The sequence below is a fragment of the Crocodylus siamensis genome, chromosome 7 (assembly GCF_052110815.1).
Source record: "Crocodylus siamensis isolate JL-2025a chromosome 7, ASM5211081v1, whole genome shotgun sequence".
Lineage (NCBI taxonomy): Eukaryota > Metazoa > Chordata > Crocodylia > Crocodylidae > Crocodylus > Crocodylus siamensis.
Window position 1 is genome coordinate 25,756,188 of NC_143401.1, and position 27,766 is coordinate 25,783,953.

Genomic DNA, 27,766 nt, shown 5'->3' on the forward strand with positions numbered 1-27,766 from the left:
TGCTGAAAATTTACTTGGGCCAAGTTTGGTTTCCCATTCTGTTGCATGTAACCAGAGATGCATTTGTACCAAAGTGCTTCCAAAGAAGTTCAGATCAAAGCATGGAACTTTGCAATGGCCCACATTTCTCTAAAAATGCTAGAAATCCTCCTACAACTCCTGGGTAGTAGGAAAGTTTGGATCAAAATTTAGACTTTGTAGCCAGGGTCTCCTTTATGACTAAACCCTATGGCACTTTGGAGAAAAACAGAAGAGATAAATCACATTTATTGCAATTGCACTGAAATGTTAATTCTCCCATTGTATCACAGATCCCGATCAGAGGTCGATTTACACGAGTGTGCAAAATGGGCCGTATTCGATTTGGATTTGGGTCGAATCTGAAGATTTGATGCTGATTTGGAGAATCTGCAATTCAGCCATAGACATAGCTTTAAATGTTTTTTCTACATACCTCAAGGTACCAGGCGTAGCCTGTGAATGCTGCGATGCCAAGGCGGATGGAGCATCCCACAGGAGCACTGGGGGGAGGGTCCCCACGTGCTTGGCAGTGAACCCGGAAGCAGACCAGAAGTACCAGGGAGTGTGTTGGGGGGCCCCCTTGCACCCCCCTGGTTCAGCGATCAGTTGCGAAGGGATCTTGGGTGCCACCCTAGACCCAAGAGGCACCAGTAGCCGAGCTGGGGGGCCCCCAGCGTGCTCCCTGGCGGACCCAGAAGTACTTCTGGTCCACTTCTGGTTCTGCTGCTGAGCGGGCTGGGGATCCCCCTGCGCTCCTGTGGGATACTCCATCTGTCCCAGTATCACAGCATTCACAAGCCACCAGGTACCTTGAGCTATGTAGAAAAAACATTTGAAGTTGCATCTGTCTCTGAATCTTTCTGAATCGATTCAGAGAGATTAAAGGGTCTCCTGATTCGATTTGGAGATTCAGACACCAAATTGGGCTGAATCTCCACTGAATCGAATGAGGGACTGAAGCTTCGCACAACCCTACTGATTCATTTAGTCTTCACAGGCTAATCTAAGCTCCGTAGATTGAGCTGATAAAAAGGGTAAAAACATGTGCAACTTTTGATTCTGGAAATGCAGCCACATGCCTGCAGTGGCTTAGACCAAAAGCCCACAGGTGCAAGAACACACCTTCCTACTCACTTGAAACAGACAGCTTGCGCCCAGGCTAGGCTGTCCATCCTGTGAGGGGGGCTTTGCAGGGGAGGTGCAAAGTATTCTGGGATGCTGGATGACTATGAATTAACTTGAATCTGGAGGGGATCTGGGACAGAAATTCAAACGAATTCAACCTAAATCAGTTAAGTCTGATACTACATCCATCCAGGTTTATCTTAAGCTAGTTTCAGCCATTTTGAAAGTGGTTTATGTGCACTGAACTTCTGTTATGTTACAAAATTTGAACCAGTTTCCAATCACTTATACTGGTTTATGTGTAATTTCTGTCCCTAGCCAAGATGCCAACTTTTTTTTTTTTCTTCTTCTTTTTTTTTTTTTAACTAGTTTCCTGGAAGAAATAATATGAAAATGTCTAGGATAACGGCAGGTCAGCTTGATTCTTCCCACAGTCCAGTGTACAGAGAGTAATAAATAAATAAATAGTTAAATAAAAAAACAATAGAAAAATGGAAGGGTGGGCAATATTGGGAAGGTTCAGTAATACTCCTCTTACCAAACCAGGCCTGCTGTTCTCCCTGCACTTCTATAGCCAGTCCGAAGTCAGCCAATTTGACAGCAGCACCCTTACATTTACTTGCCAGTAACAAGTTCTCAGGCTGGGGAGAGGAAAAGAAAGAGCAAGGATGGGGGGGAAAGAGAGAAATCCAAATTAAAAACTCCTTCCCTTAACATTTTGGGCTATTAAATTTACTCTCCAGACCCAGTATGAAAACATGCCTAAAGTACAGCAGCAGAGTGGTCAGTGGAAAATATAGTCTTAAACCGTAGCTCTTAATATCCCCAAAAATGGCTTTATCATCAGTAAAAAGAAAAAAAAAAAGAAGAGTCTCCAAACCTGACACTGATCTCACCTTCCTCTGTCCATACTTACATTCTCTCTACTGTTCTCAGCCCACCTCCTATATACCTTGTCCTGACACCAGATGGTGCTGGTAACACAATCTCAGCAGCAAAGCATCCACTCACTTCTGTCATATCCATGCAGAGTGGAAAAAAAAATTGATGCAGCAGATACAGTCTGCAGTGATGTGGTTCCCAAAGAACATCACATGCTGCTCAAAGCCCTCGGCAAATAAATATAGTACTAATAAGGATTGCCAAACAGAAATCCAGCATGAGAAAGCACTGTCTAGAAAGGCAGGAGCTTTCATCCCTTGCAGGGAAAACCTTGTATTGATCACTGCAGTACTGCTTGTGCCACTATCAAAGACTCCATCTATTTGTGCTGCAAAAATATCTCTTTACAGTGATTAAGTGCTTCTATGTTACCACTATTACCCACCCATATCAGTGCAGGCCCTATGTCACCTCTCTCATGTGCTGGGCTGGGATACCACTCCTCATTCTTCCATCACTGAGGCAAAACTGTGCATGCAATACAACCCAAAGGCAAAGTGATTGCAAAACATTCCCCCAGGCGGATGCACTGCCTCCTCAGAATCACCAGGGAGGACAGCAAGGAGGATCTTGTATGAAACCTGTAAGCCTTGGCTACTGCAGTTGAGCAGGAAATGGAGCTCCTGCTGCAACATGAATGGCAGCAAGATACGCAAGTCAGAGAAGAAAGGTAAGAGAATAGATGGGAGCCCAAACCCTTTCTCCATTGTTCAGTTACACATTGACTGGAGTTTCACTTGGCACCACCGCTCAAGGGGAAGGAGAGGGCTAGGAATTGTAGCACTCAACCAGGTTGGTTTTGTAATACACACAGGCCTTGCACATCCTGTATTTTCAGGCACTTATAGGTATTATTTGCGACTCCTATAGCAATAGTATCCACTGCAGTCTTTAACTGCTGCCTTGTCTAAGGAGGGAAGAAGAGGGTCCAATTGCTCACTCACCCAGGTGGAGGGAGGGGTTAGGAGAGTTAGGTGTGGGACTCAGCTCCAGTTCTCTACTCTACTGGGTACTCATGCATGTGTAGTAAACCGGGCATGCATAAGCCCATTCCTGCTTGCACTCCTACAGGAAGTGGTTTCAGGCACATGCAGCTCCACCACTGCCTGTGCTTTGGGAGAGGGCAGGTGATCAGGAGTGGAGAGAGAAAGAAAACCAGAATCTTCAGGAACACAAACCTGACGGCCCCATTGAGAGAGCACAATGTTTCTCAACCTTTTACTAGATGAGACGCGCCTTTTTCTGAATTAAAGTGGGTGGCACACTTCACTCAGTGGTCCATGGGTCTGACCCCTCCACACAGGGCAAGCAGCACCAGGAGCCCATCCAGACCATTTTCACAGCAGAGCCCATGGGAATCATTGTGATATAGCACCTCCTTAAAGCTCTACATTTCCCCTCCTGCAATTCATTCTTGCCAAAGAAATCCTATAGTCTACCAACTGACCCTCCCTACCCCCCGCAACATATTGCACTTAAAGCATGATTAGACAGGGATCTAGGTTTTCCATTTCCCACAGAAAAATGGAATAGACTGTGGATTTTACCTTTCACCAGAGGCAAATGCGGATTTCTCATTTTACTAGAGAAACCCACAGATTTTAAAATTTTGCAATGAGCTCCTTACAAGCTGTCAGAGTTCCAACCTGCAGGGAGCTGGAAGGAGGGTGGCGAGACAGGGGGTGCCACGTGCATGTACATGCACATGGCCTCAGCATCCTGCAGAGCAGCTCCAGAAGTTAAGTGGGGGGGGAGGGGGATGGAGGTCCTTGTAGGGAGGGAGCTGGACAGGGCTGGGGCTGCTGCCCAGCTGGGCAGTGCTTGGGGCGGGGCCTGGGCCCACAATACATGGCTGCAGGTCCCCAGCAGGAAACAGGACAGGGCCATGGGCGACTCATCCAGGGGAGGCGGGAGGGCCAGCTCCCTGCTGCAGTGTGCACTCCTAGGGGGCAGAGGGGACACACGGCCCCCCCCCCCCCCCATCTGTATGCAGGTCAGATACATGCTGCAGGCTGGGGCTCCTGCCCTGCTTTCCTCCCCCAGGGCCTCTGCAGTCCGGTGGGCACAACCTGTCACAGCAGGGAGCAGCAGAGCCATGCGGGGATCTCCTCGCCACTGTGAGTTATGCACTGCTTTGGCGATGCTCCCCCTGTGCATACCACTGCTTTGAGGGGCACAACCCCATGCCACTCCTCTCACGGCAGCCCCATGTGCAGGAGCTGTGTTGCCAAGGCAGTGCGGAGCTTGCAGCAGTGAGCAGCTTCTCCATGCAACTGCTGCTCCCTGCCATGCTGGGTCATGCCCACCAGGCTGCGGAGGCCCCAGGAGAGGGCAACAGAGTGGAGCTTGCAGTGGCAAGCAGCTTCTCCATGTGGGTCTGCTGTTCCCTGCCACCCTACTTCCCTTCCCTCTGGGGCCTCCACAGCCCAACGGGTGCAACCTGGTGCAGCAGAGAGCAGCAAACTACTCACTGCATGGACAAAGTACTCGCTGCTGCAAGCTTTGCGCTGCTCTGTTGACATACCACCTGTGCACAGGGCTGCAATGAGAACAGCATTGCAGGGCTGTGCCCCTCAAAGCAGCAGGATGTGCAGGGAGTGTGTGTCACCAGGGCAGCATGGAGCTTGCAGTGGCGAGGAAATCCCCATGCAGCTCCGGTGCTCCTTGCTGTGCTGGGTCATGTCCACTGGCCTGAAGAGGCCCTGGGGGAGGGGAGCAGGGCAGGAGCCCAAGCCCGCAACATGCGCCTGCCCTGCATACAGACTTGGGGGGGGGGGGGGGCACGGGTCCCCCCCATGAGTTGCAGCAGGGGGAAGGGGGCTGTGGACCCGGGTCTGTAGCCTTAGCAGCTGGGGGCCCTGTCTGGCAGGGCTTTGGACAAGGGGCACCAGCAAGGCTGTCGGGGGCTTTCAATTTTAATTACGGATTTGGGGGGGGGAGGGTATTAGAATATTTGCAATTTTTATTAAGGAAAACTAGGATCCCTGATGATTAACCAGGTAATAACGCCTTAAGTTGTGACCCAGCTACAAGTTCAACTCAATGGTGTGATGAAACAAGCAGTAAGCTACAGTTACTAAAAAAAAGGGTAATAACTTTGTAGTTGGTTCTAATCACACCTTTAATTGAACCTGAGGCTAAGTGGTCCCCTGTGGCTAGGAGCTCCATCAAGTGGGGAGCTACCAGCCACAGGGGTGTACCACCTGCTGCCAACGGTGATGAGGAACAACGGCCAGAAGCTGCTGGAGAATAGGTTTAGGTTAGAGATTAGGAGGCACTATTTCACTGTTCGGGTGGCTAGGATCTGGAACCAACTTCCTAGGGAAGTGGTCCTCGCTCCTACTGTGGGTAAATTCAAAAAGAGGTTGGACGAACACCTGTCTGGGGTCATGCGATCCCAGCGTGTGCTCCTACCAGTGGCGAGGGGTCAGACTAGATGATCTGCTCAGGTCCCTTCTGACCCCAAACTACCATGAAGTCCTCCCATGACTTCCAGAACAGTCTAGAAAGAGGATCCTGTCTACACATCCTCCTTGTCATGCCCGTTTTCTCATCTCCAAGGGAGGTGGTGCTCTCCCCTACCTTGGGGATCTTTAAGAGAAGGCTGGATAGGTATCCGGCTGGGGTATTATGATCCCAGCACCGTTCCTGCGCAGGGCAGGGGGTCAGACTTGATTATCTGTTCAGGTTCCTTCCAACCCTAGAAACTATGAAACTCTGCAGTTGACAAGGCTTGCAGCGGTCAGCTGTAGGGAAAACCCTGTCCCCTGTGAGCTTCATCAACTATAGGGCTCACAGCGGGGGCAGTGCCGTTGGCTACAGGGTTCACAGTGGGGAGAATGCTGCCACCAGAGAGACTTTAGAGAAGCACCCACAATATATTATGTGAAAAGTAAAGAAGAATGCATTTCTGTTCAGTCCAAAACAGTGACTGGAAAGCAAATTTATAGCAGAGAACTACAGGGCCATCCTGATGCATCAAAAACAGCCAGGGTCCCCTTAGCTTTGGTTATTAGTGTCACTTGGAGGTAACCTCTCCCGCTCTTGAGGAAACAGTTTTCTGCATTGCTTCCGAACTTCTAAGAAGCATGCATGTACTATATTCCTTGAAGGTACTTTTAGGAAAGTTTCTGCTGAGGCCACCATCTTTCTGCAGCAAAGTAGCACTAGTAATGGGTGGTGCCTTGCACTGAAGAGTTTCCAGCTATTACGTTTGCATTTCAGATGCAGAACATTGCTAGATGGGCAGACCACCTGGGGCAAAATTTTGGAACCAAATCAACACAGCATGGCTGGCACCGTGTGGGAAGGTAGCTTAATAAAGGCCAACACAGGGGCCATGGGGCCATAAATGTGCCGTTACATAACAGATGCCTCATTAGGCTAGTGCTCATCAGCCTAGTCATGTTGTTTTGTTTAACCTGAAAGTTATATTGATCAGATACAAAAGCAGCTGTATGAGAAACTCATGTTATATAACATCTTAGCTTATCGGCATGTTTGGCAATCCAAGTGAGGACTATACACCTACATACTGGTATGCAAGCAAACTCAGCCTGGCACATCAGTGTACCACCAACCCTCACAGAGCTCTCTGGAATTAGACTAAACAGCATTCTCCCTTCTAATGAATTCCAGCACCCAAGTCCCTCTGAAAATTGCCTCTCCATGAGGACTCCCAATTGCTCATCTTCCCCCTTTCCTGTCCTGCACCTAGACCTGCCTGCGCTTTTACCTTTTGCATCTGACAGCCAGTGCTTCAAGCAAGCCCCTGAGCCACTGCTCTGTTGGAGCTCAACATGCCATTTAGGAACTCCCTGATGCTGGTGCTTCACAAGCTTCTGAGCCCAGCACAAGTGCAGCTTCCCACTAGCTGGCAAGATAAGGTGAAAAACAGCCCTTAGCCGAAGGAGGAAGGACAGTGCCCATCTCCCCAGTCCCAGTGTCATGGAGACAGTGTTACCTTCAAGTCCCTGTGCACAATATCATGTTGATGAATGTGATTCACACTCTCCAGTATCTGGTGAATACAGTGGCTGCAAGACAAGAAGGAAATAAGGGGAAGAGGGGAAAGAGGGAACAGAAAAATAGAGCAGTGGTTACAGACCAATTTCACCAAGACTTGCCTCCATCTTGCCCACTGACAGCTACTGCTGTCAAATACTACCAGAGCTGTTTCTTAACAATAGGATTTCAGCTTGATTATGAGTTGATTATGAGGGCCCTTCCCACCTTCTCCTTGACCCTTGTCTGCACAGCTGGGCAATAGGTATCACATTTCTTTCTTCAGCTGAGAATATGCACCCATGAGCAGCATAGGGCTGGGCAAGCAAAGACAAAAAACTCAGCTAGACTTCTCTCAAGCTAAGAACACGCTTTTATGAAACAGCAGCCTCCCCCATCAAGTACAGGTTGAAGAGTCTGGGTGCTTGCCAGTTCACAAAGCTTTCAGAGCAACATCTCAAGCACTTAATATACACGATATGCACACACACTCCCACTAGCCAGGCGCCTTTTAAGTACAGATTCCACTTAGGGAGTTAGCAATCTTAAAAGCAGATTCTTCCTCTTGAGTATAGCACACAACTCCCCTGCCCACAGAAAACCTGTTGCATGTGCCACTCTCAGTGGTGACAGCACTGGGAGAGGAACAACATATTATTTACACCTGTCAAATCAGGACAATGTCACACCCACAAAGGGTGTACACAGAAAACAGACGCACACAGCTGAGATTTCTGGAGAAGACTAGTTCTTTTGCTATAGGCTCCCAAGCTTTCAGATTGAGGCACATGTAGCATCTATGTAGGAGATACTGACAGAGGAAGCCTCTTTGATGTGGAAAGCAGCATGGATTTTAACAATTCCCAGGGCAGTAAGAGACCATCTTGTAGGAAGCTGGGAAAGCTTGTGTTGCAGCAATTCTCTCTAGAGAAGCCAGAACAGCAAGTCTCACTGGGATAAGGAGATTTTCAAAGAACTCCAGGGACCCATGGTTTCTTTATGGATTTCAGGAACTTTAAATGGGGAAAATATTTGGGGGGGAGGGACCTCTTTGGGAGAAATGTTGGAAATTAGGGCAATGCATTATGCATCATCACTCCTACCCATTCCTCTCACCACATCTGGCAGCACAAACTGCAGGGTTGAAGTCCATGAATATCTCCCCACTCCCAAAACAAAACAAAACAAAACAAAAAAGTATAATTAGAACAGAACACTCTGAGCAAGAGAGATTTTCTGGCCAAAAATGGCAAAAGCGTGAGGTGTCCCAGGCGAGCCAAACGAGGCAGATTGGCACTGACCTCACTTTCTCTCGCTTTCCCAGCCTGCTCTGGAATTCAGCTCAGTATGCAGATAGAAAGGGAGGAGTCTGCATTCAATCAGTATACACTGATCTTTGTGGGCGCTATTAGACCTCCCCAGCTGGAAATCAGAGGCACTAAGCACCCTCAGGGAGGACAAGAGGAGTTTGTCTACAGAAACAAAGTAGAATAGCTTCCCCATTCACTCATTCCCGTAACTAACCACGATTTGCCACCTTCCTGTTCCCTAGCAATATATACTTTTTAGTTTCATCAGGGAACAGAGGCGGTTGTGGGCAGAATACAGCAGTCCAGTAAGTTCTGATTTCACATCCCAGCTAAATGGGACACCACGTCTACAAGATTTGCTCACTTATGAAAAATATCCCAGGGCTCCTGGACTTCATTGCCAGCTCCCTTGGAGAACCACAGAACTCCCAAGATTTTTTTCCATCATTACACAGCTACTTGTTGTAGCACATCCAAAGAAGTGTGACATCTAATGGTTCACTGATGGATCCTTGCCACAGAGAAGACAACTGAGCATCCAGATGCTCTCTGGACAGCCTTGAGGACAAGTCTGCCAGGGCCACACTCCCTTCTCTCATATGAAGTTACGGTGCTGAACAGGAATGCACCTCACATATAACCTACCCATGCCAACAGAAGCCAAGTCAGCTCTGCCAGCAAGGCTCTCTCTAGGGTGCAACACCCCTGCTAGTCTTACCTTGCCTGACTCTCCACGGGCTTTTTTCACTCAAGTGAGGGGTAGGAATGGAGTACATGCTAGGACAGTGACATGAAACTTGACCTTTGGAGGCATCTGCTTTTCCCACTGGGCTAGAACTGAAGAGAAGCTGTTCATCTGCAATTCTGTTTGTAAAATGCCCTCTCTCTAAACACAGATTAGGTATACAGAGCTCAAAACCCTGATCAATCAGAAGATGGGATACTGGCTCACATAAACCAACAAGTAGAGGTAAGGCTCTGTTCTCAGCCAGGATGGCTGATCTACTAGACAGGACATGTACGAAAAGTGGTTGCTGCTCAAAAATATGATCCTTGAAGCACAAAAGAAAACCATTCCTGCAAAAAGGAGAGGCAGCTGGCAAGCCCTCTCTCAGGGCACTAAGGTAACTGCTCCTTTAAGGGCAAAAACTGCCTAGAGAGAGGGGGCCCTAGCAGTCAGGCAGGAACCCCACAGAGGGCCTCACCCAGTGCCAGGGGTGCGGTGACAAAGGGAGTGAGCAGGCCCCAGTGCCAGCGTGGCTGCTGAGACAGGGCTGTGGAGAGCCCAGCAATAGCAAGGCCCCAGAGAGACGTATAAATACCATCTGTGAGGCTTGGGGCGTAGTAAAGGGGCAGGTTTGGAGCCACACATCTAGCCCCGTGAGGCAACCATGTTGAATGGGACCCAAAAAGGGGTCTAAAGAACCCACAGGGTTTAGCGGGGTCAATCTGGAACATGTCCAGGAACAAACTCAAGGGCAGCCTCCCTACATTATAATTACCAGCAAGACATGGCAGACAAGGAAAAGGGTGCCCGTTGGGCAAGACTGGCATAGTCATAGAGCCCTAGGGGCATTACAGCCATCCCTGGGGACCCCATCCCATGATACCCTCCTGGCTTAATAGGGACATTGCGGTCTTCTTAAAAAAAAGAAAGAGGAAGCTAGGGATGGCCCTCAAGGAGGACTATACAACAGTGGCCGGCACCTGTAGGGAAATGATCAGGGAAGTCAAGGTACTGACGGAGTTTAGGTTAGCTATAGGAGTCAAGGACAAGTCCTTCTTTAGGTACGTAGGCAGTAGAAGGAAAACAAATGGAAATGTGGGACCCCTGCTTAACACTTTGGGACAGCTGGTAACTGACATTCGGGAAAAAAAACTGAACTCCTGAATGCCTATTTTGCTTCAGTATTTCACCAGACCATGGGGAAAGTCAAGTGAAATAAAACTCATAGGGGGCATGCCAGGACTGACTGCCTCCACTGAGCGGGTGCAATACCAACCAGAAAAGCTAGACACTTATAGGTCAGCAGGACCAGATGGACTCCATCAGAGTGCTGAAGGAACTGGCTGAGATCAGGGAACCCCTGGCAAAGCTCTTTCAGAATTCAGTGGCGCACAGGGGAATCCCTGAGGATTGGAAGAGGGCCAACATTTTTGCCCATCTTCAAGAAGGGGAAGAGGGAGGACTCTGGCTACTACAGGCCAGTCAGCCTAACTTCCATCCCAGGAAAAATCCTGGTGAGATTGCAGTCGGAGTACTGAGTCCAGTTGTGGGCACCACACTTCAGTAAAGATGTGGAAAAACTTGAAAGGGTCCAGAAAAGAGCCGAGACTTGCAAGGCAAGGCATACGAAGAAAGGCTGAGGGACTTGGGCCTCCTTAGCCCAAAGAAGAGAAGGTTGAGACGGGGCTTTGTAGTAACTTGCCACTCTATCAGAGGGGTGCATCAGGAGCTCAGTGAACAACTGTTCACTAGGGCACCCCCAGGGAAGACAAGGACCAATGGATTAAAAACTCCTAGAAGGCCGCTTCAGGCTTAATACCAGGAAAAATTCCTTCACAGTCAGGGTGTCCAGACTGTGGAATAAACTCCCTCCAGAGGTGGTGCAATCACCTACCCTGGAGGTTTTTAAGAAGAGACTAGAAAAATCACCTCGTTGGGGTCACCTAACCCCAGTTGTCTTCCTGCCTAGAGTGGGGGGGCTGGACCCAATGTTCTGCAAGGTCCCTTCCAGTCCCTAACAATCTATGAATTAAAGGATGACCAGAATAGTAAGTAAGGAGCCCAATACTGTCTTAAAAGGGTGGGCATACAAGCCTACCCCTCTTCTTTCAATAGCCTGTTTACTGTTGAAATGCAATGCTCTGCTTCAGTGTCCTGCACTTCATTACAACAGTTGGCTGGACATCTTTAAGTGCTTTAGTTCTCCCTTTATGCCTGGCGAAACTGAGGCAAACAGAGTGGATATCAGTGGTCAGGAATCCTTGATTTAAATCACTGTTTTCTACAACAAGTGGATTGTTGTTGTTTAATATAACCTTTATTCATGGTAACAGAAATAGGCTTCAGGGTAGCCAGTAGGGCTGTGTGAGGCTTCGGTAGCCGATTTGATTTGGAGGAGATTCAGCCCGATTTGGAGGTTCAGCTATAAACAGGCAGCAGTCCTCACCATGCTGGGCACTGCTGCCTCCAGCTGGTAAGTCTGTTATGGTGGGCAGAGGGGAAGATCAACACCTCCATAGCAAGGGAGAGTTTGAGGCTGGGACAAGCTGCCCAGCTGGGGCAGTGGGGGCTATGCCTGCTGCCGCTTGCCCAGCCAGGGCAGGGTGCGGTACAGGCGCAGATAACTCTGGGTGGAAGGGGGCAAGCGACAGCAGGGCATAGCCTGCCATTTGCCTAGCCAGGGTGGCAGGGCATGGGTACTGCCGCCGTTTGTCCAGACCGGGGGTGGGGGGGGAGGTGTGGCAGGATGTGGGCACAGCAACACTGGGAGTGGGGGAATATGGGATTGCAGGTGCAGCAATGCTGGGAGGAGAGGTCTTCCCCCCTTCTGTCTGGAGCGTGCCGGGCCTGCATTGCAACCCTACCTGCCTGGCTGGGCAAGCAGAAGCAGGGCATAGCCCCCGCTCCCAGCCCAACCCCAGCCGCCCCCCCCCCCCGCCCCCGAATCAAATCACTGTCCCTCTGAATTGACTGAATCCAAATCCAAAGAGAACACTTGCTGCTTCACACAGCCCTAATAGCCAGCATACATTCTACATTTCTCTTTAGCCCAATGTTGAAAACTTTGGCTATGACAATTCCATCTATTTTGCTCACAAATTATCATCAGATTAGGCCAGTTCTCAATATATCACTCAAAACAGTCCACTTCTGAGTTCTATCACACATTTTGTAGGACAGTTGGTTTTCTTTCTTCAGAGCAGCTGCTGCAAAGTGGTTATAATGGAAGTATTTGCAATTTCAACAAAATTCTACTCAAAACATTTCTCTTTTGTTTCTACTACCCCTGACTCCTTGCATTTATCTCCAGACTCCTCTTCCTTGCCCAGATCTACTCCACTCCCAACAATGTCCTGTTCATTTAACTCCTTGAAACTTTGCACTTTTAGAGGGGGGGTAAGGGCTTCACTGTGTGCGTGCACCTTGCAGAGAGATAATAGGGCTGATTGGTAGGTAAGCAGGTCTGTTATCTCTCCTCTCCATATACCGCTGTTAACAAGGATGTTATCTCTGGAGAGACAAATACACAGTTTGAAAACAAAGTAAGCATCATAGACATACTTAATGGGATCTTCTAGACTAAGCACTAAGTCCCATTGGGAAGAATGGTTTTCTTTAATTTATACTAGTCTACAGAGGAGCCTCTGGGAACCCCATAAGATCAGGCCCCTAATATAGCCCACAACATGTTGTAACCCACTTATAAAACTTCTAAGAAGGTTACATGAATATATTGTCTCAAATAGTATATAATTAGAAGTTCTAATCCCTATACCATGATGATATCTTTCAACTTTAACATAACACAATTAAAGCTACCTTTTATACAGGTTTATTTTTTAAAAAAGCATTTTTAAATAATCATATTTTTGGTTTTAAATCAGTTTTAAATAAAAGAAAAATCTGACTTATTTTTTAAATTGTTTATTTTTATCCACGTAGGCAAACAAAATACGTACATTTTCCCAAGACAAATAGATTGTTCATAGAGCTGGGATAAGAACCTGGGATTCCAGGACTCCAATCCCTTAATGCAACCACATGACACATTAATTCTTCCACTCAGACTTTACCCCTCCAAAGTCACCCTGCAGATCCCACCCCAGAAGTGTCAAATATGAGGCAGTAAGGCTTCAAAAGCAAGATGCAAAGCAGTATCTGTAGAAGGGCAAGAGACAGACCTCATTGAGTGAGAAACTGATGTCACTGCTTGTGGTGATAGCAATTCAGAAACATCTGCATTAGCAATAAAAGGGAAAAAAAGGCTTTCCATGTAGGGGATGAAATGCATACACAGCAGCTATTCACAACACAAGATAAAGGGGAAAGCGAGTGCACTCCCCACCAGGACTGGTACATAAAAAGGCAAATCTTACCTGGCATCTGCTTCGCTGTAGTATTCTCTGGCTACAATATCTTCAAATAGCTCCCCACCAGTGACCCTGAAGCATAAGAGAACAAAGTAAGTTAGAGAGACTACTCAGGTGCAGCTAGGAAGCCCCAGGGATACACAGTTGCTCGGGAGACAACAGACTACTCTCTGCTGCAGTTCAAGTTCTTCCAGGAGTCTGCCTGGAAGTCGCTCCTTAGTCAGCTTCATCTGGGATTACCTACAAGAGAGGCACTCTGGAACCCTCTGAGCAGCCACTACTGTCCCTAGAGAGGAGACCAGCACTCTGCTGCAGAAGAGATCCTCTCTCAACAGATTACTGTCAAGGTGACTGTGGACAGGGTGTAAATCCCCAGAGGGAAGGGAAGAGGGATTCAAGCATCTTTTAGTCTCAATTTAACAATCTGTAGTTTACATCACCACTGAAGCATCAAAACCAAAAAAAAGAGGCACTTACAGATCAAAGACGAGGTAGTGGAAACCTTCTTCTGAAATACTGTCATGGAGCCGCACTGCAGAAACACAAGCAAGAAACAGGGGGCTTCAGAATGCACATGGCAGATGTACCAGATCTGAGCCACTTGCTCTGGAATTCTACAACCAAAGTTTTTTCCAGCTCCATCCCTGCAATCCACCATTCTCCTCACCTGGGCATTAAGAACCTATGCTCTTGCCCTTATCTCTAACATTAGTCTCATTCATGCAGTCCCCCTCCAGCATCAGATCAAAAAGCATAAAATATTTATCTGCTTTCCTCCTAACACCTTCTTCAGACCTCTGTAACTCAAATCAACCTTCTGGTCTCCTTATATCCACTCCTAGCTCATCTTTATGGTTCTCCTTAACCTTCCTTGGCTCTCACATTTCACAGTAAAACATACTTTAGTCTCTCCACCTATTATTCCACTTGCATCTTAACCAAGACTTTCCTTTTTCCTTTCCTCCCCAAGGAAAGATATATCATAGCTCAGTGAACATGCTATTTACATTTGTTGTGCTCTAATTCTATCCTAGATACTCTCTAATCAGCATCTACCACTGCATCGCACAAACTGCTCTCACCCAAACCTAACTACTTGCTCTTGACCAAATCTCAGAGCTAATATTTCATCTCCATCCTCTGTGATGTCTTAGCTAACTGCAACATAGCTAATTATGCTTATCTAATTAGAACTGGATCTTCCTTTGTTTTCCAGGTTCTTCTTTTTAAAATCACTCCTTTCAGGAATCCTCCTTACCCTTCTCCCTGCAGCTTTCTGTGAGGTTTCACAGGCCTCTAGTTTTGTTCCCTTCTCTCTCCCTCCGTTCCTATTGCTTGGTCATCTCATCCACAATTATTAAATGCCATCACTACGTGGATAACATATAGGGATTGACGCCCTCTGCTGCAGTACCATGTTCTGCAAAACTTAAACCCTCAGCCTGTCTGTTTCATGGACACCCAAGCTGTCAACTTGTTCCATATTGAACACTGCATTCAATTTTTGCGCACACATCTCCGCAATGCCTCTTTTGCTCACCAATTTGAAGAAAGCCACCGTCATTAGGCCCATAACTTAGGGATGATTTTTGACTCACTCCTCACTTGCAGACTGCATACCATCTCTAAGGGTGACTATACACATTCCAATTAACGTCGCAATATCTTGTGTACTCAGCATCTTTCATATCACGATGGCAGCAGGGACACTAACTTAAGCTCATGCAACGAGCTTTAGCTAAAGCACCCCTACCACCATTTTGAAGTGCAGGATGTTGAATACAATGGAGTCGCATCTTACGCAGGGGTTAGGTTCTAGAGTCAGTGCATAAGGCGAAAATCGCGTATGGTCAAAATTACTCTTGAAAAAAAATCAGCTGGCCTGCACCAAACTCCCGCCCAGCCAGCATGCACAGCTTTCCAGCAGGGCTGCTTCCAATGTAGCTGCTTGGCCCTGTGCACAGTGCCGCGGGGGGCAGCTGCAGGCTGCATGCACTCTAGGTCCCAGACGCTGGCTGGGGGTGGAGGGGAGCCAGGGGGCTTGCCCAGTGGTACAGTCCGCTCCTTTCCCCATCCAGCTGCTCCTGCTCAGGGCAGCCTGCATCAAACTCCTGCCCAGCCAGCGTGCACAGCTTCCCAGTAGGGCTGCTGGCCCCGTGCACAGTGCTGAGGGGCAGCTGCAGGCTGAACCCAAACAACTGGCACTCCAAGGCATACGCGTATGTTGAATTTGTGCAAGCTAAATGCGCCTATGATGCGACTCCACCATACACCAAGATGCCACAGCACACAGACTCGAATGAGTCTGCTCCAGCATGTTCCAGCCTGAATGCATCGGAGCATGCATGTAGGCACCCTAAGGTTCTATCTTTCCTATCCATGTATACAGCAAACACTTCTCTAGCTCTCATCACGTGGCTGAAGTGTACTACATACTAAAGTGTTGCTGCTCTTATAAGTAAAGAAGTTGGTCCCCTTTTGGGGACCAAAAGATGCAGCCTTGCCAAAACAAGACGACTTTCTGCTGCCAGAGTTGCATCAGCTCCCACAAACAGCAGAAAATCTGTTGCTGCCAGTAAGGCTGCGTCCACACCGGCGGTTTTGTCGGCAGATCTGTAACAGCTACAGGGTGTGATCTTTTCACATATCTAGCTGACACTGCAAAGCCAGAACAACTTTGCAACAGACAAGGCCTCAGTTATTCCAGCATTCCCATTAACTATTGACTTTGAGAAATGCCCTCCTACTACAGGGGTGGGCAATTATTTGGGCCTGAGGGCCACTTAGGGAATTTTGGTGAGCTGTCATGGGCCAGATCAGCGCCTCCCCCACCTCCCCACAACAGCTCACCCAAACTTCCCAAGAGGCCAAGAGGAAGCGAAGTGAAAAGAACGGGGTCACAGGCAGGCAGGGAGCAGCATCCATGAGTGGGGCACGTGGGCAGGGCTGGGGCCAGGAAGATGATCAGGATTTGGATCTGGATTGTGGGGCTGTGACAGCATGAGGCAAGGGGCAAAGCCATGGGTGGGTTTCCATGGAGATCCCGCCTGCCCATTTTGTCCAAAATCCCTGGTGGGCAGTGGAGATTGGCAGCAGCAGCTGGAAGGAGCTGCCACCAGGGCTCCTGGGAAGCAAGTCTCGCTGCCACAGCACCACTGCGTGCCTGGGGGTGGCGGGACTGGCTGCATGCACCACAGCCCAGGTTGTACCCCACACCTGGGTTGGGTGGGACCAAGGGACCTGGCAGGGGCCAGAACAGGCGTGAGAGTCATATTTTGCCCGCTCCTGTCCTATTAACGTTCAGTGCTGTTGCAGAAAATCTCCTTGTCACTTTGATCAGATCTGCCCACTTTCATAGCCATCTACTGCTCCTTCTTCCCCTGTTGCATCAAACCACCAATTGTTTCTCACCTTCAAGGTCCTTTACAGTCTCTCTAATTTAGTATCCAGAGGGTAAATTCACACCTCTAATTGGCCCAAGACACCAGCCTCCAAATCACTGACTTGTTAAAACTTTCAATCAAGCATTTGTATGCTCTCGCCCATGCTACTTCTCTCATGCAGGAGAAATGATGACAAAGCTACTTCTTTAACCTTCTTAAAGTTCTCTTTTGTTGTAATGCCCCCCAAAAGTCCTATCCATGGGCTAAGTCCTCTATCTGTGCTTTCCAGGGAAAAAGGAACAGTAGATGGCTATGAAAGTGGGCAGATCTGATCAAAGTGACAAGAAGATTTTCTGCAACTGATTCTATTCCCTTGTCTGCCTATACTCATCTGTTCTCTCTTTTTCTACTCTTTAGTTATTTATTTTTTGGGAGTAGGGGGGTAGGGGAGAGGGAAAAGGCAGGAATCATCCGTTTATATCACACTTAATATAGCCCAGAACTAATGAATGCATCTGAGCAATATAACACCACAAATAAACAAGGCAAACCCCTGTTCTTGGTGTGCACAAGTCCATATTTTCACACCTTATTTTTCAGTAATCAAACTCAAATTACTTTTCTAAAAACTTCCACTTTTAAAGACTAAAACTATAAATGCTTTGCAGAGTCAAACACAGCAGTGGTGGTAACAGCAAAGAGAAAAAGGACAGAGATTAGAAATAAGGAGCACTGCTCAGATAACAAAACAACTGGCTTCAAGAGGAAAGATCTGCAGAGAGGGCAGCTCCCTGCCAAAAGCAATGAGACAGTGGGCACATGGGAGACAGAGGTGAGTAAAACCAAAAGTAAGGTCCGCAAAATCTACAAAGCAAATCTATGGGCAGTTGTCATAAACAGGAACAAGGTGACAAAACAAAACGGTTAAAAAAGGTTAGTTGTGTGCAGATGGTGGTATCCCAGGGACACTTTTTGGTGCAAGAATGTAGGCCTGAGCATTCTCGACACACTGGAGTCATAAGAGGCCTCAGAGAGGGTGCTACAGTAGTCACATCCGGCGTGAGAAATAAGAAGAATGAAAACTCCAGCTGAGGTGAAGTGGAGCCAGAAGCAGATACTGTCAAAACAGCACTACACAAAGGTGTCAACAAACAAGTTAGTATACAGGGAACAAAGAGGAATTTGAGGTCCATGGCTCATACTAAAGGTGTAGATGGTGGAGATAAATGAAAAGCAGCCACCAGGACAAAAATGTGGTTTGTAGTTAATGATTCTCCTTCTTCCAAAGAAAAATATTTCTGTCCCAAGCAGAGAAAGGAAATAGAGACTCAGTTTGCCAAGACATATATCATACTACAGGGGTTGCCAGTCGAGGATACTTGTACCCCTGGGGGTACTTGGAAAGGCCCTAGGGGAAACGCGGGGACAGAGCGCTGCCACCCACCACTGCCACCTCCCAGGAGCAGGACAAGGGCAGCGGCACCCCTCTGTACCACTGCTGCCATACACCACCCTGTGCTACTACTGCTCCACGTCCAGCCATTCACCACCCTTCCCCCTCACCCCCCAGGTCCAGCCACACACCCCCCTGGCCCCTCCTGCTCCACTTCTGGCCACCAGGGGTACTAAAAAAGGTTGAAAACTCCTGTCATAGGAAATCAAAAAGGCTGGGAGATGTTCACAACATTTGGTAAAATGTCTAAGGTTAATGGGAAGGCAAAGACCAGATTATGAAGGGCAGCAAGCAAAGAACAGTTTTGTGGGCAGAGAGGAGTTCTGAAGCAATAGAAAAACCTTCAAAAAGTAAAACTGTAGCTTGATTCTAAATAGTGGAACTTACAGGAGTGAACTAGAAACCTCTGCATAGCCAGAGAGTTGACCCATAGGATAGAGTGGTCCCCGTGGTGACGGCTGCCCAGAAGGAAAAGAGAATGAGACTTCATTGCAGGATGTAGGCCGCATGAGAGAAAATGCTGTGGCCACAGGGGAGGGGGATATCAGAGAGCAAAATCAACCTGGAATTCAGTGTGCTCCAGGGGATGGGGCATTGGAACAGCTCGGCAAGAAAGGGTTTGAAAGACAACATGGATGTTAGCAGATGGTAGAAGAATGACTGATGCTGGTAGTAATGTAGGTAGAAAGACAAGAGACAGGGAGTCCACAGACGGCGAAGAGGAAGAGAAAAAGAAAAAGAGAAAAGTAATATCCATTCAGGGGACAGTGGAATATCCAACAACCACCAATAACCCTTTCCTTCTCTTGAATTACAGCACATATCCATGCTGTTGGGTGCTGCTTCCATTTCTCCCCACCATGGAACAGCAATAGCCCTGTTTGTTTCATCCCACCCCAACACAATCCCTACCAAATTACCCTGCATGTCTCCAGTCAGGCTTCTGCCCCTGAAGTCTGGCAAGGGCGGCACTATTTCCATCAGTTGCATGCTCATGACCAATTACCAATTTAACATACAGATTAAAGCTTTTTACTCTGTTCTCAAGCACAACCCCAATTACCAGAAATGATCAGCTTAACCTTACTGCTCCTTTCTGACATTATTCAAGTACCTCATGAAGCAGCACAAAAACCTGTAGGTACCTCCCTCATTCTCCAGACTGACTAGGAGACAGATAGAAGGACTTTAGAGTCTGTTTTGTACACTACTTCACTTCAGCTCATTGTGGTCTTCTACAAGTCTTACAACCACTTTAATGCCTAAAAATCTTTTTTTCCAACTAATACACAGACCTCTTCTCCATTTTTACCTGACAGCCAGTCATCTTTCAACTCTTCCTGGGGTGGACCCATCTCAAAGGTGGCAATGGGCACCAAAACACATAGCAGCTTATCACCTCCAGACTCTCTCAGCAAAAGGGCAGATGCTTTCCCATAGTCATGAAAATGGAGGTCTTACTGTTCCTAAAAAAAAAAAATCTCTAAATCCTGTGAAAGCTGGTAGCCCTAGCACCCTTGCTCAGCACCTTCCTTCTTTTTTCCACCTTACCGTCTTTCTCCTTACCACATTGGTGTGATTCAGTCTGACACCTTTAGCTCTGCAAAAGCTTCTTGACTTTTCCTTAGCTGTTCACATGGTGCTTAACAATATAAAAAAAGACACTAGCAAACATGTATAGAACCAGAGGCAGGAAAAGCCATGAAAAATACCAGGCACAAACATGTTCTACAAAAGAAAGGCTGGAGCGTTGTCACAATCCTGATGATCCCCAAAATACTTAAGAAGGGTTTTATTGCTGGCATCTTTTATTAGACCAGTTATACAGTTTAAAGGTAGCCCAATAAATATATCACTGAAAAAGCCCTTGCTTCTTACAAAAGTAACAACAGATGAAGGACATGGGGAAAACAAAACCCCCAATCACTGCATCTTGCCCATCTCCCTGCATAGAAGGACTGTTCCCCCCACTACATTCAACAGTGCTGTAATTATTCAAGCAATGAAGCTTCCATCATTTCCTTACAGACTACTGCAGACCTGCATCTCATGGCTTCCTTCTTTAGGCAGAGGATACTCATACATCTAGTGCAGCAAGCTATCAAAGCAGAGCTTCATGTTTTATTAGTATAGAAGCAGGTCACCTAGGAAATGCCAAAGTCCTTGTGACTAATCAGTAAACACCAAGGGCTTCCCAGAGGAGCTCATTCATACTCCCCACACAGCACTAATAGAGAAGGGGATACAGTTACTTCCATTAGCAAATAGTAGCTCTGAAGAGATCATTCAAACCACATTTCCTTTCCAGCAGGACTGTTTTAGCTAGAAGCTTTTTTCAGAATGGGGAGCAGTATACAATCATCCTGGATCTTGCAGCTGTAGAGATTCCATCCCTGCCAAGGCTGCATATCCGCAGGCCACCACAACAGCTACTACAGACTGCATGTCTCAGCTACGAGATAAAAGGTGCTGATTCAGGAGGCAAGCAAGAGGTAGGGCAAGAAGCAAAAATAAAGCAAATGAATGAACCTGCTAGGATGGCAACAGGGGCAAGGGAGAAAAATACAAAACAAAAAACCCCAAGATTTGAAACATGTTCTGAAATTTGATTCAATTTCAGAACATAGTTAAGGACTCTGGCACAAGACTTCAATCCAGTTACAACACAGTTAAAAGTCACATGTACACACTTCACTGTCTGCAGCACTCTATCCAGGTTCCATAATTAGACCAAATTTATAGTGTGGGCAAGGCCTAAAGACTACTGCAGAAGTCTAAACAGGCTGCCTGTAAACAATACTACTTTGAAAAACAAGCGAGTAGGATAACTTTTGAATTGTCAGGGTGTCACATAGGCAGAGGTGACGGCAATACAGGAAGAATACAATCGAGTCATTAATGAACCAATGCCCTTGTAGGTTGCTAGAGTGAACCAAACTACATAACAGTGCTTTTTGGGTAAGATATAAAAACTGAGGTTGGTACATGGACATTTTATCTACTTTGAGTTTGAAACCTTCAGGTAACAACATTCTGCTTCCTGAAACTCCTCCTGCAGTCCCAACCAAGCAGTATTTTTCTACATTTCCCATTATAAGCAACTGAGTAACTTGGCCTTTTCTATAAAACACTATCATTAAGGTTGAGCCCAGTCTACTGCTGGAAGAGACCAGATTTTTGGTAGACTTGTTCTTTTCACTCTCATACTCCTGGGACTCAAACTATGGCTCTGATATCACCCAGACAGGATTCATCTCAGTAAGTACCTGGCATCCACTGCCCCTCTAGAAAAGCAGTATTTGTGGGGAGTTATTCAGGGAAAAAAAGATGCATGTCCAGCGTTGCCTGAGCCAAGTTGTACAAGCCAGATAAAGTCATTTGCACACATGCACCAAATATGAGGCTCAGTTGCAAGTCTATTTGCAATCAGCCTGAGGTCAAAGTGAGTGACTCAAGCTAACATGCTGTGGTCACTGAACCTGAGCAAGGGCCACATTCTGGAAGTTCAAGAGCTTCCTAAGAATGCAAGTTACCTGCTGTCTGCCTGCCTCCAGCAGGGGCTCCTTTTGGAAGTTCTGCCCCAAGAATACAGCTCTAGTTTAAGGGCTGATATTTCCAAGTGCTGTAGACTTCACACATACTCAGATTTTACTTTAAAGCATAGTATAGCTTCCTATTCTAAGAATTAGTATATGGTCAACAGACTAATACAGTGTCAGGATACTGTGGGTCACTCAAACCTGTAATTTAAGTTTATCATATACACTACAGGACACATTTCCACTTTTTTCAAGAGTTCATCCAAACTCTAAAATAAAAAAAAAAAAATGCACCTATTCATTTCACCCATCAAAGTGCTGTAGTTTTTGTGAAGGTGTCCAGGTGACTTTGCATGTTAGCAGGTGACAAGCATGTTAGCTTGAGTCACTCACTTTGACCTCAGGCTGATTGCAAATAGACTTGCAACTGAGCCTCATTTTTGGTGCAGGTGTGCAAATGACTTTATCTGGCTTGTACAACTTGGCTCAGGCGACACTGGACATGCATCTTTTTTTCCCTGAATAACTCCCCGCAAAATGGAGATGCAGGAAATTCAGTCAAATTCAACTGATACTGGGATACAAACAATAGATGAAACTGTCAAACCATGTCCTTGCTAAGGCCCCAAAGCTATGTTTGGGGCGTATTTCTGAACACTAGCTGGCTGTGCCTACCCTATAAGCAACTGCTTCAGTGCAGCACAAGCTTCCCCAGAGTTGCCATATTTTACCTCTTCTTGACCCCCACTCAAAGGACTTTTTTTGTCTAGAACCTGAACTTGCCTCTCCCCTCTAATGGACTCTCCTGCATCATGCCTACAGCTGCCACAAATCCCCTTGCAAAGAGACCATGAGCTCTCCTGCTGCACAACACAGCACTGAAAAAAGCACTGAAAAAAGGGCCCTTGGTCCCTCTGAGTGCTATCAGGGTTTCATATCAGTGTGAACTCTGGCAATCTGCTGCAAGCAATACCCACAGCAGTCAGTATGGCTACCCCAATGCAGAGGAGAATAGTCAGCGTATGTGCAGCTAAGTGAGAGGCTGCAGGCTGTGCCCCACAGAACTGTCAGAACTGTTTTGCAGTTAGCCACATATGCTTATTGCAGGGCAATCCCAAACTGAAGCAGTTACATATATGCACCTCAAAGACACTTGCCAGTCCTGAGAAGCAGGAGGAGGGGAAGGGAAGCAGAGTTAAGGCTGAAGAGAAGAGCAGGCTTATACCTCACCTCTGAATTCTGTACTTTTCAGAGCTTGAAGCAGAGGTGCATTCAGCACATTGTAAGGGTGAGCGAAACTGTTGGGTAACCTTACCAGTGTGCTAATCAAGTTGGTGAGCAGCAGCTACATACCACTTGGACTGCTTAAATAAAGTTGCTTTGCCTGCAGGACCCACAGAAGAACTAACACATAGTAATGGAGATTTCTGTCCCCCACGTCATAGTAATGACCACACAGCAACTCTTTCAAGTAGCCATAGTGGTATAATTGCAAGTGCTCTGGGATGTTTTGGAATGAAAATAATGCATATATGACAGCCACTCACCAGAAGCAACATCAACCTCACCTCTGGGCAGATTCCAGCTAGACAGCAGGTGAATGTCTGCATCCCTCTTGGAGCCATTAGCATGTTAGATATATCCCCTAGCCCCTGGAGGGGAGATGACCTGGAGGGGTACAAGAGACTGCTGCCAGGGAGAAGGGGTGGAATAAAATTAGATTCTAAGCTTGCCCCACACTCTTGTCTGAAGAAGTTCTAATATTTGCCAGAAGATGCTGAAGCTACAAATACAAATACACATGGCCTGACAGACGGCAAACTGAGCACAATCATCTGCAGCATGAGAAGTGAACTGACACAGATGGCTACCACCCACTCCCCATCTCCCCACCTGCTCGCCATCTTAACAGCCAGAGAGAGAATTGTCCCACCACTTCAGTAACTGGCTGAGTGTCAATACACTTCCACCACTGCTCCCAACAAACAAGATACGAGTCCCATTAGGAGCCATTGCAAACCTGTGTCTACAGAGGATGGTTCAGCTCCCATCCCAGCTGTTTTCCTAATTACATTAAACACGCAGAATTCATTTGCAGCTGCTTGGGCTGCTTCCAAAAGGACTTTCCTTTTAATTAAAAATTTGCTATTAAAAGGCATTAAAGTGTGTAATACAAATAATCCTCTAGAAATCATCTGTTCCAGCAGTTAATGACCAACTTTGTTAGAATGGTAACTAACGGCAGCAGGACAGCTAGCTAATAGGACACTGCATGCTGCTGCTAACCACTCCCAAAGGATTAGTCTCCCCTCTGCCCCTCCTCTTCCTTGTGGCTCTCCAGTAGAGAGAGGTTACTGAATGTTGTATGGATTGCAGCTTGTTACTAGCTCCCTAAACCCAACCATTTCACACTGCTTGTGTTTTTAAGACCCTAGAGAATCATAAATGTTTTTCCCTTCTCAATACATAGCTTCCTTGGAAAAGACCAATATACTTCAGACTCATTCTAGAGTTTGATCTTCATTCCTGGCTTCCTTCCACCATACATTTTTCTCCATTCCCTTCCTCTTTCACATTCCTTCCTCTCCCTGCACTGTCTCCAGGAATATACACCCAGATTGTATTGTGGGAAATCAGGAACACTACTTGACTGAGCTTACCCTCTGGAATAAGTATTTGCTCAGAGACCAGTTTAAGTAGGAAAAGGAAAAAACACATTCCAGTCAATATTTTACATTAATTACATTTCAACTTCAGCCGACCTTTATTCACCCCTTTATTTTGCAACCTTGATAAGAGGAAAGATTAGCACGTTTCTTAAACACTTGGCTAAACCCTACTGCAAGTCAAATGAGTTTGCATAAACTGGGATTTTTTGCTTCTGTCCTGCTTCAACTGCAATCATGATACAGCTCCCAATTACCCATGAATTAAAGACAACATGCTGCAATTTGTTTTAAATTTGACATGCAACTGTGTGTGCATCAGGCCAAAACAAGGATAACACTAAAAGAGCTGTTTAAAATCCTACAATTTAGTTCCTCCTCCTGTTCTGCTTGTTTTTTGCTTGGAACAGTGTGGGATGGATCAGGCTTCCACTTGTAGGTACTTTCATTTTCTTATCCTGACCCAGCACACTGTTGGGTCCCAAGGCTGCAATGTACTAGTTTATCCAAAGGAAAGGAAACTTTTTTTTTTTTTTAAACTGAATCCAAAATAGAAACTGGGATTCAATTGGATTAGTCTTTTTCCCAGTTTATTTTATGAATGTTTTCAAATAAAAGCCCTAAATCCAAGATCTGTCCTACAGTCAGTGTTCCTTTATTTCTGTCTACAACATGGTTGAAGCAGTGTTTGGTGTTAGCCACATCCTAAGGAAGGGGTTGACTAATGGGCAGTACGTGTGCCACCAATGGCACAGGAAGCCTTGTGTATGGCATGAGACAGAGAAGGGGGCAGTCAAGACAAGTGGCAGATATGGCAGGAAGCAAAAAGCAGAGCAGTGGATTAGGCAGGGGAATGGAAGTGAAGTGGCACTCAGGGAGGACACTGAGCTTAATTGGTGCCAGGCCTGCCAAAAGATTGTTTCCTAATGTCCTATAGTTTCCTTGTCGTTACACTTACCCCCCACCCCCCAGCATGGGCATGGCCAATGCCAACCAGCCAGCATATTCAATAAGCTAAGTTTTCCTAACATGTTTCTCAGAAAAAATCCCAGTTCACATTACTCAGGGAAGTCTGGCTAGAATCCTAATGCTGGAGTAATTGTGGTCTTTAAAATGCAACCTGTTACTTCATCAGCCTGCAGACTGACAATTTCTATGGGCTTTTTCAGAGAGGCAACTCCAAAAAGGTGCCGTTTCTACCTCCTTAATATTGTTTATGCAAAGGATTATGCTTCCTTCTCTGCCTTTTGTAATATTCTCAGTTTGAACCGATCATTTTGGCTCTCTCAAAATCCTCAATGAGATATTTGAATAAATTTTACTACAGCTGCTGACAAATATCCATTTAAAGGTGCCAGAGAATCATACGCCCCCTCCTCTGCCATCACAAGTTGATGGCAAAAGGCACCGTCCTGGGATTAAGGACCAGATCCCAATTATACCCTTTCTACTTGCTAGTGCGGTATGATCCCAGGCTCCCCTTTCATTGGCAAGTTGAAAGCCAGATGCCCAAAGGTCTGGGGCTGGAGCAAACAATCAGCCAACTATTGGCCCTGGGGTCTTGAATTGGCCCCAGTACAGTTCCAAGGCCAGGGCCAACAACAAGCTGATAGTCAGCCTTGGCCCTGGCCCTGCCACACATTCAATTTAAGGAACCATACCAACCAGCCACATATTGCATATAGAACATTTATTGCTCGTTTGCCATTTTAAGGCACCTTAAGATGGGAGAACACATACCATATGTACCATGATTAACAAGTGCAGAGCTGTTCCACAGCCCCTAAACTGACGTGATGAGGGGGAAATATGTTTCTAAAGCTGAAAGAACAGACAAGGCTATTGGCAGATAAAAATGAGAGAGAGAGAGAGAGAGAGAATCACAGGCAAAAATTAAGGGATAGAGTACCATCAGTTCAGGGAATTCTCAGTTGGACAGAGTTGATGTGCATTAGCAGCCACACGGGACTTAGAGCTCAACAGTCAAACACTTATGGGATGGAAGGCATTTGACTCCTCTGATGTTGAGGGGCTTTGTTCCTTCTCTTATGTTTCTAAACCCCCGCCCACTAAACTAAAGATAAAACAGAACAAATAAAAGTGGGGGAAACATTACTATTTCATCCTGAAAGCCAGTGGTTCCAAAACCATGGTACACATACCATCAATGGTACACAGATGACGTGCAAGTGGTATGTGGAAGGCTGGGGGGAGGGAGGCATATGCACATGGCATGTGAAGCAGCACCCAGCAAGTAAGTGTGCTGGGGGGGAAGGGGCATGGGGGAAAAAGGGGGCAGACTGAGGCTCCCACAGTGAGGGATGGAGTAGGGCAGAGGTGAATGGGGAGCTGGGGCAGGTGGTAGGACAGTCAGAGCTTGGGCAGCTTGTCCAGGGGCAAAGGGAGAGGCTCCTAACACTGCATGCACCCCAGGGAAGGCACAGGGGGAACGTACCCTCCCTGGGATTTATGTGCAGGGTAGAGGTGGGCTGTCTGCTGGGCTGTGCACCCCGCTGCCACTGCCTCCAGAGCCGGGTGCAATGTCATGTGCCTTGCGCCGCTGGGCAGGCAAGGGACAAGGCACAGTCAGCGCATGGTGGCATCTGCAGCCAGTGGGGCAGAGTCCAGCATGCAGCCCATCTCTGCCCCCAGCACAAATCAGGGGGGAGGGGCATGTGCCCCCCATGCCGCCTCTGGAGTGTGTGCAATGGTAGGAAGCCACGCCCCCCCAGCACCCCTGCATGAGCCTCCCATGGCTCCTTCTCACAACCTGCCCTGGCCCCAGCCCTTGCCCCACTTCTTCCCTCACCGTGGGGGCTTTGATCTGCCCCCCCACCTCTCCCTCCACAGACTTACCTGCTGGGCACTGTGTCTGTCTGTCACTACCAAGCCACAGCACCCCCAGCCTGCGGCCCCTCACTCCTGACCCACAGTACTCTGCATCCTGCCAGAGCATGTGGGATACCACCCAACTCCCTGGGCTCCAAACCCCACACACATAGCCCCCCACCAGACATGTGAATACTGTGTTCTATCAAGCAAGCTCACCCCGCCCAGTAAAGATATCCCCAAAAGCATCACTGGTAAGTTTACACTGGGTTTTTTTTCAAATTTACAATTGTTGTATCAGTTACAGTAGCCATATAAAACAATGTTTTATGATTACTAAAAGTTTTAATGTTGATTTAATGCATAGTCTGTTGCCTATATGTATGAAAAATTTGCT

The 27,766-nt window shown here is 47.0% G+C and overlaps 1 protein-coding gene across 26 annotated transcripts in view; it reads right to left on the reverse strand.

Annotated features, from left to right (window-relative positions):
- CAMK2G (calcium/calmodulin dependent protein kinase II gamma) overlaps positions 1-27,766 on the reverse strand; it is a 183,831-nt gene that overhangs the window by 67,040 nt on the left and 89,025 nt on the right. For all 26 annotated transcript variants that reach the window (XM_090058144.1, XM_090058142.1, XM_090058145.1 and 23 more), the window contains exons 4-7: positions 13,977-14,031; positions 13,506-13,571; positions 7,052-7,124; positions 1,685-1,787 (exon numbers count right to left, since the gene is read on the reverse strand). In XM_090058144.1, the coding sequence (XP_089914270.1) occupies positions 1,685-1,787; positions 7,052-7,124; positions 13,506-13,571; positions 13,977-14,031 (297 nt within the window). The remainder of the gene's footprint in view (positions 1-1,684; positions 1,788-7,051; positions 7,125-13,505; positions 13,572-13,976; positions 14,032-27,766) is intronic.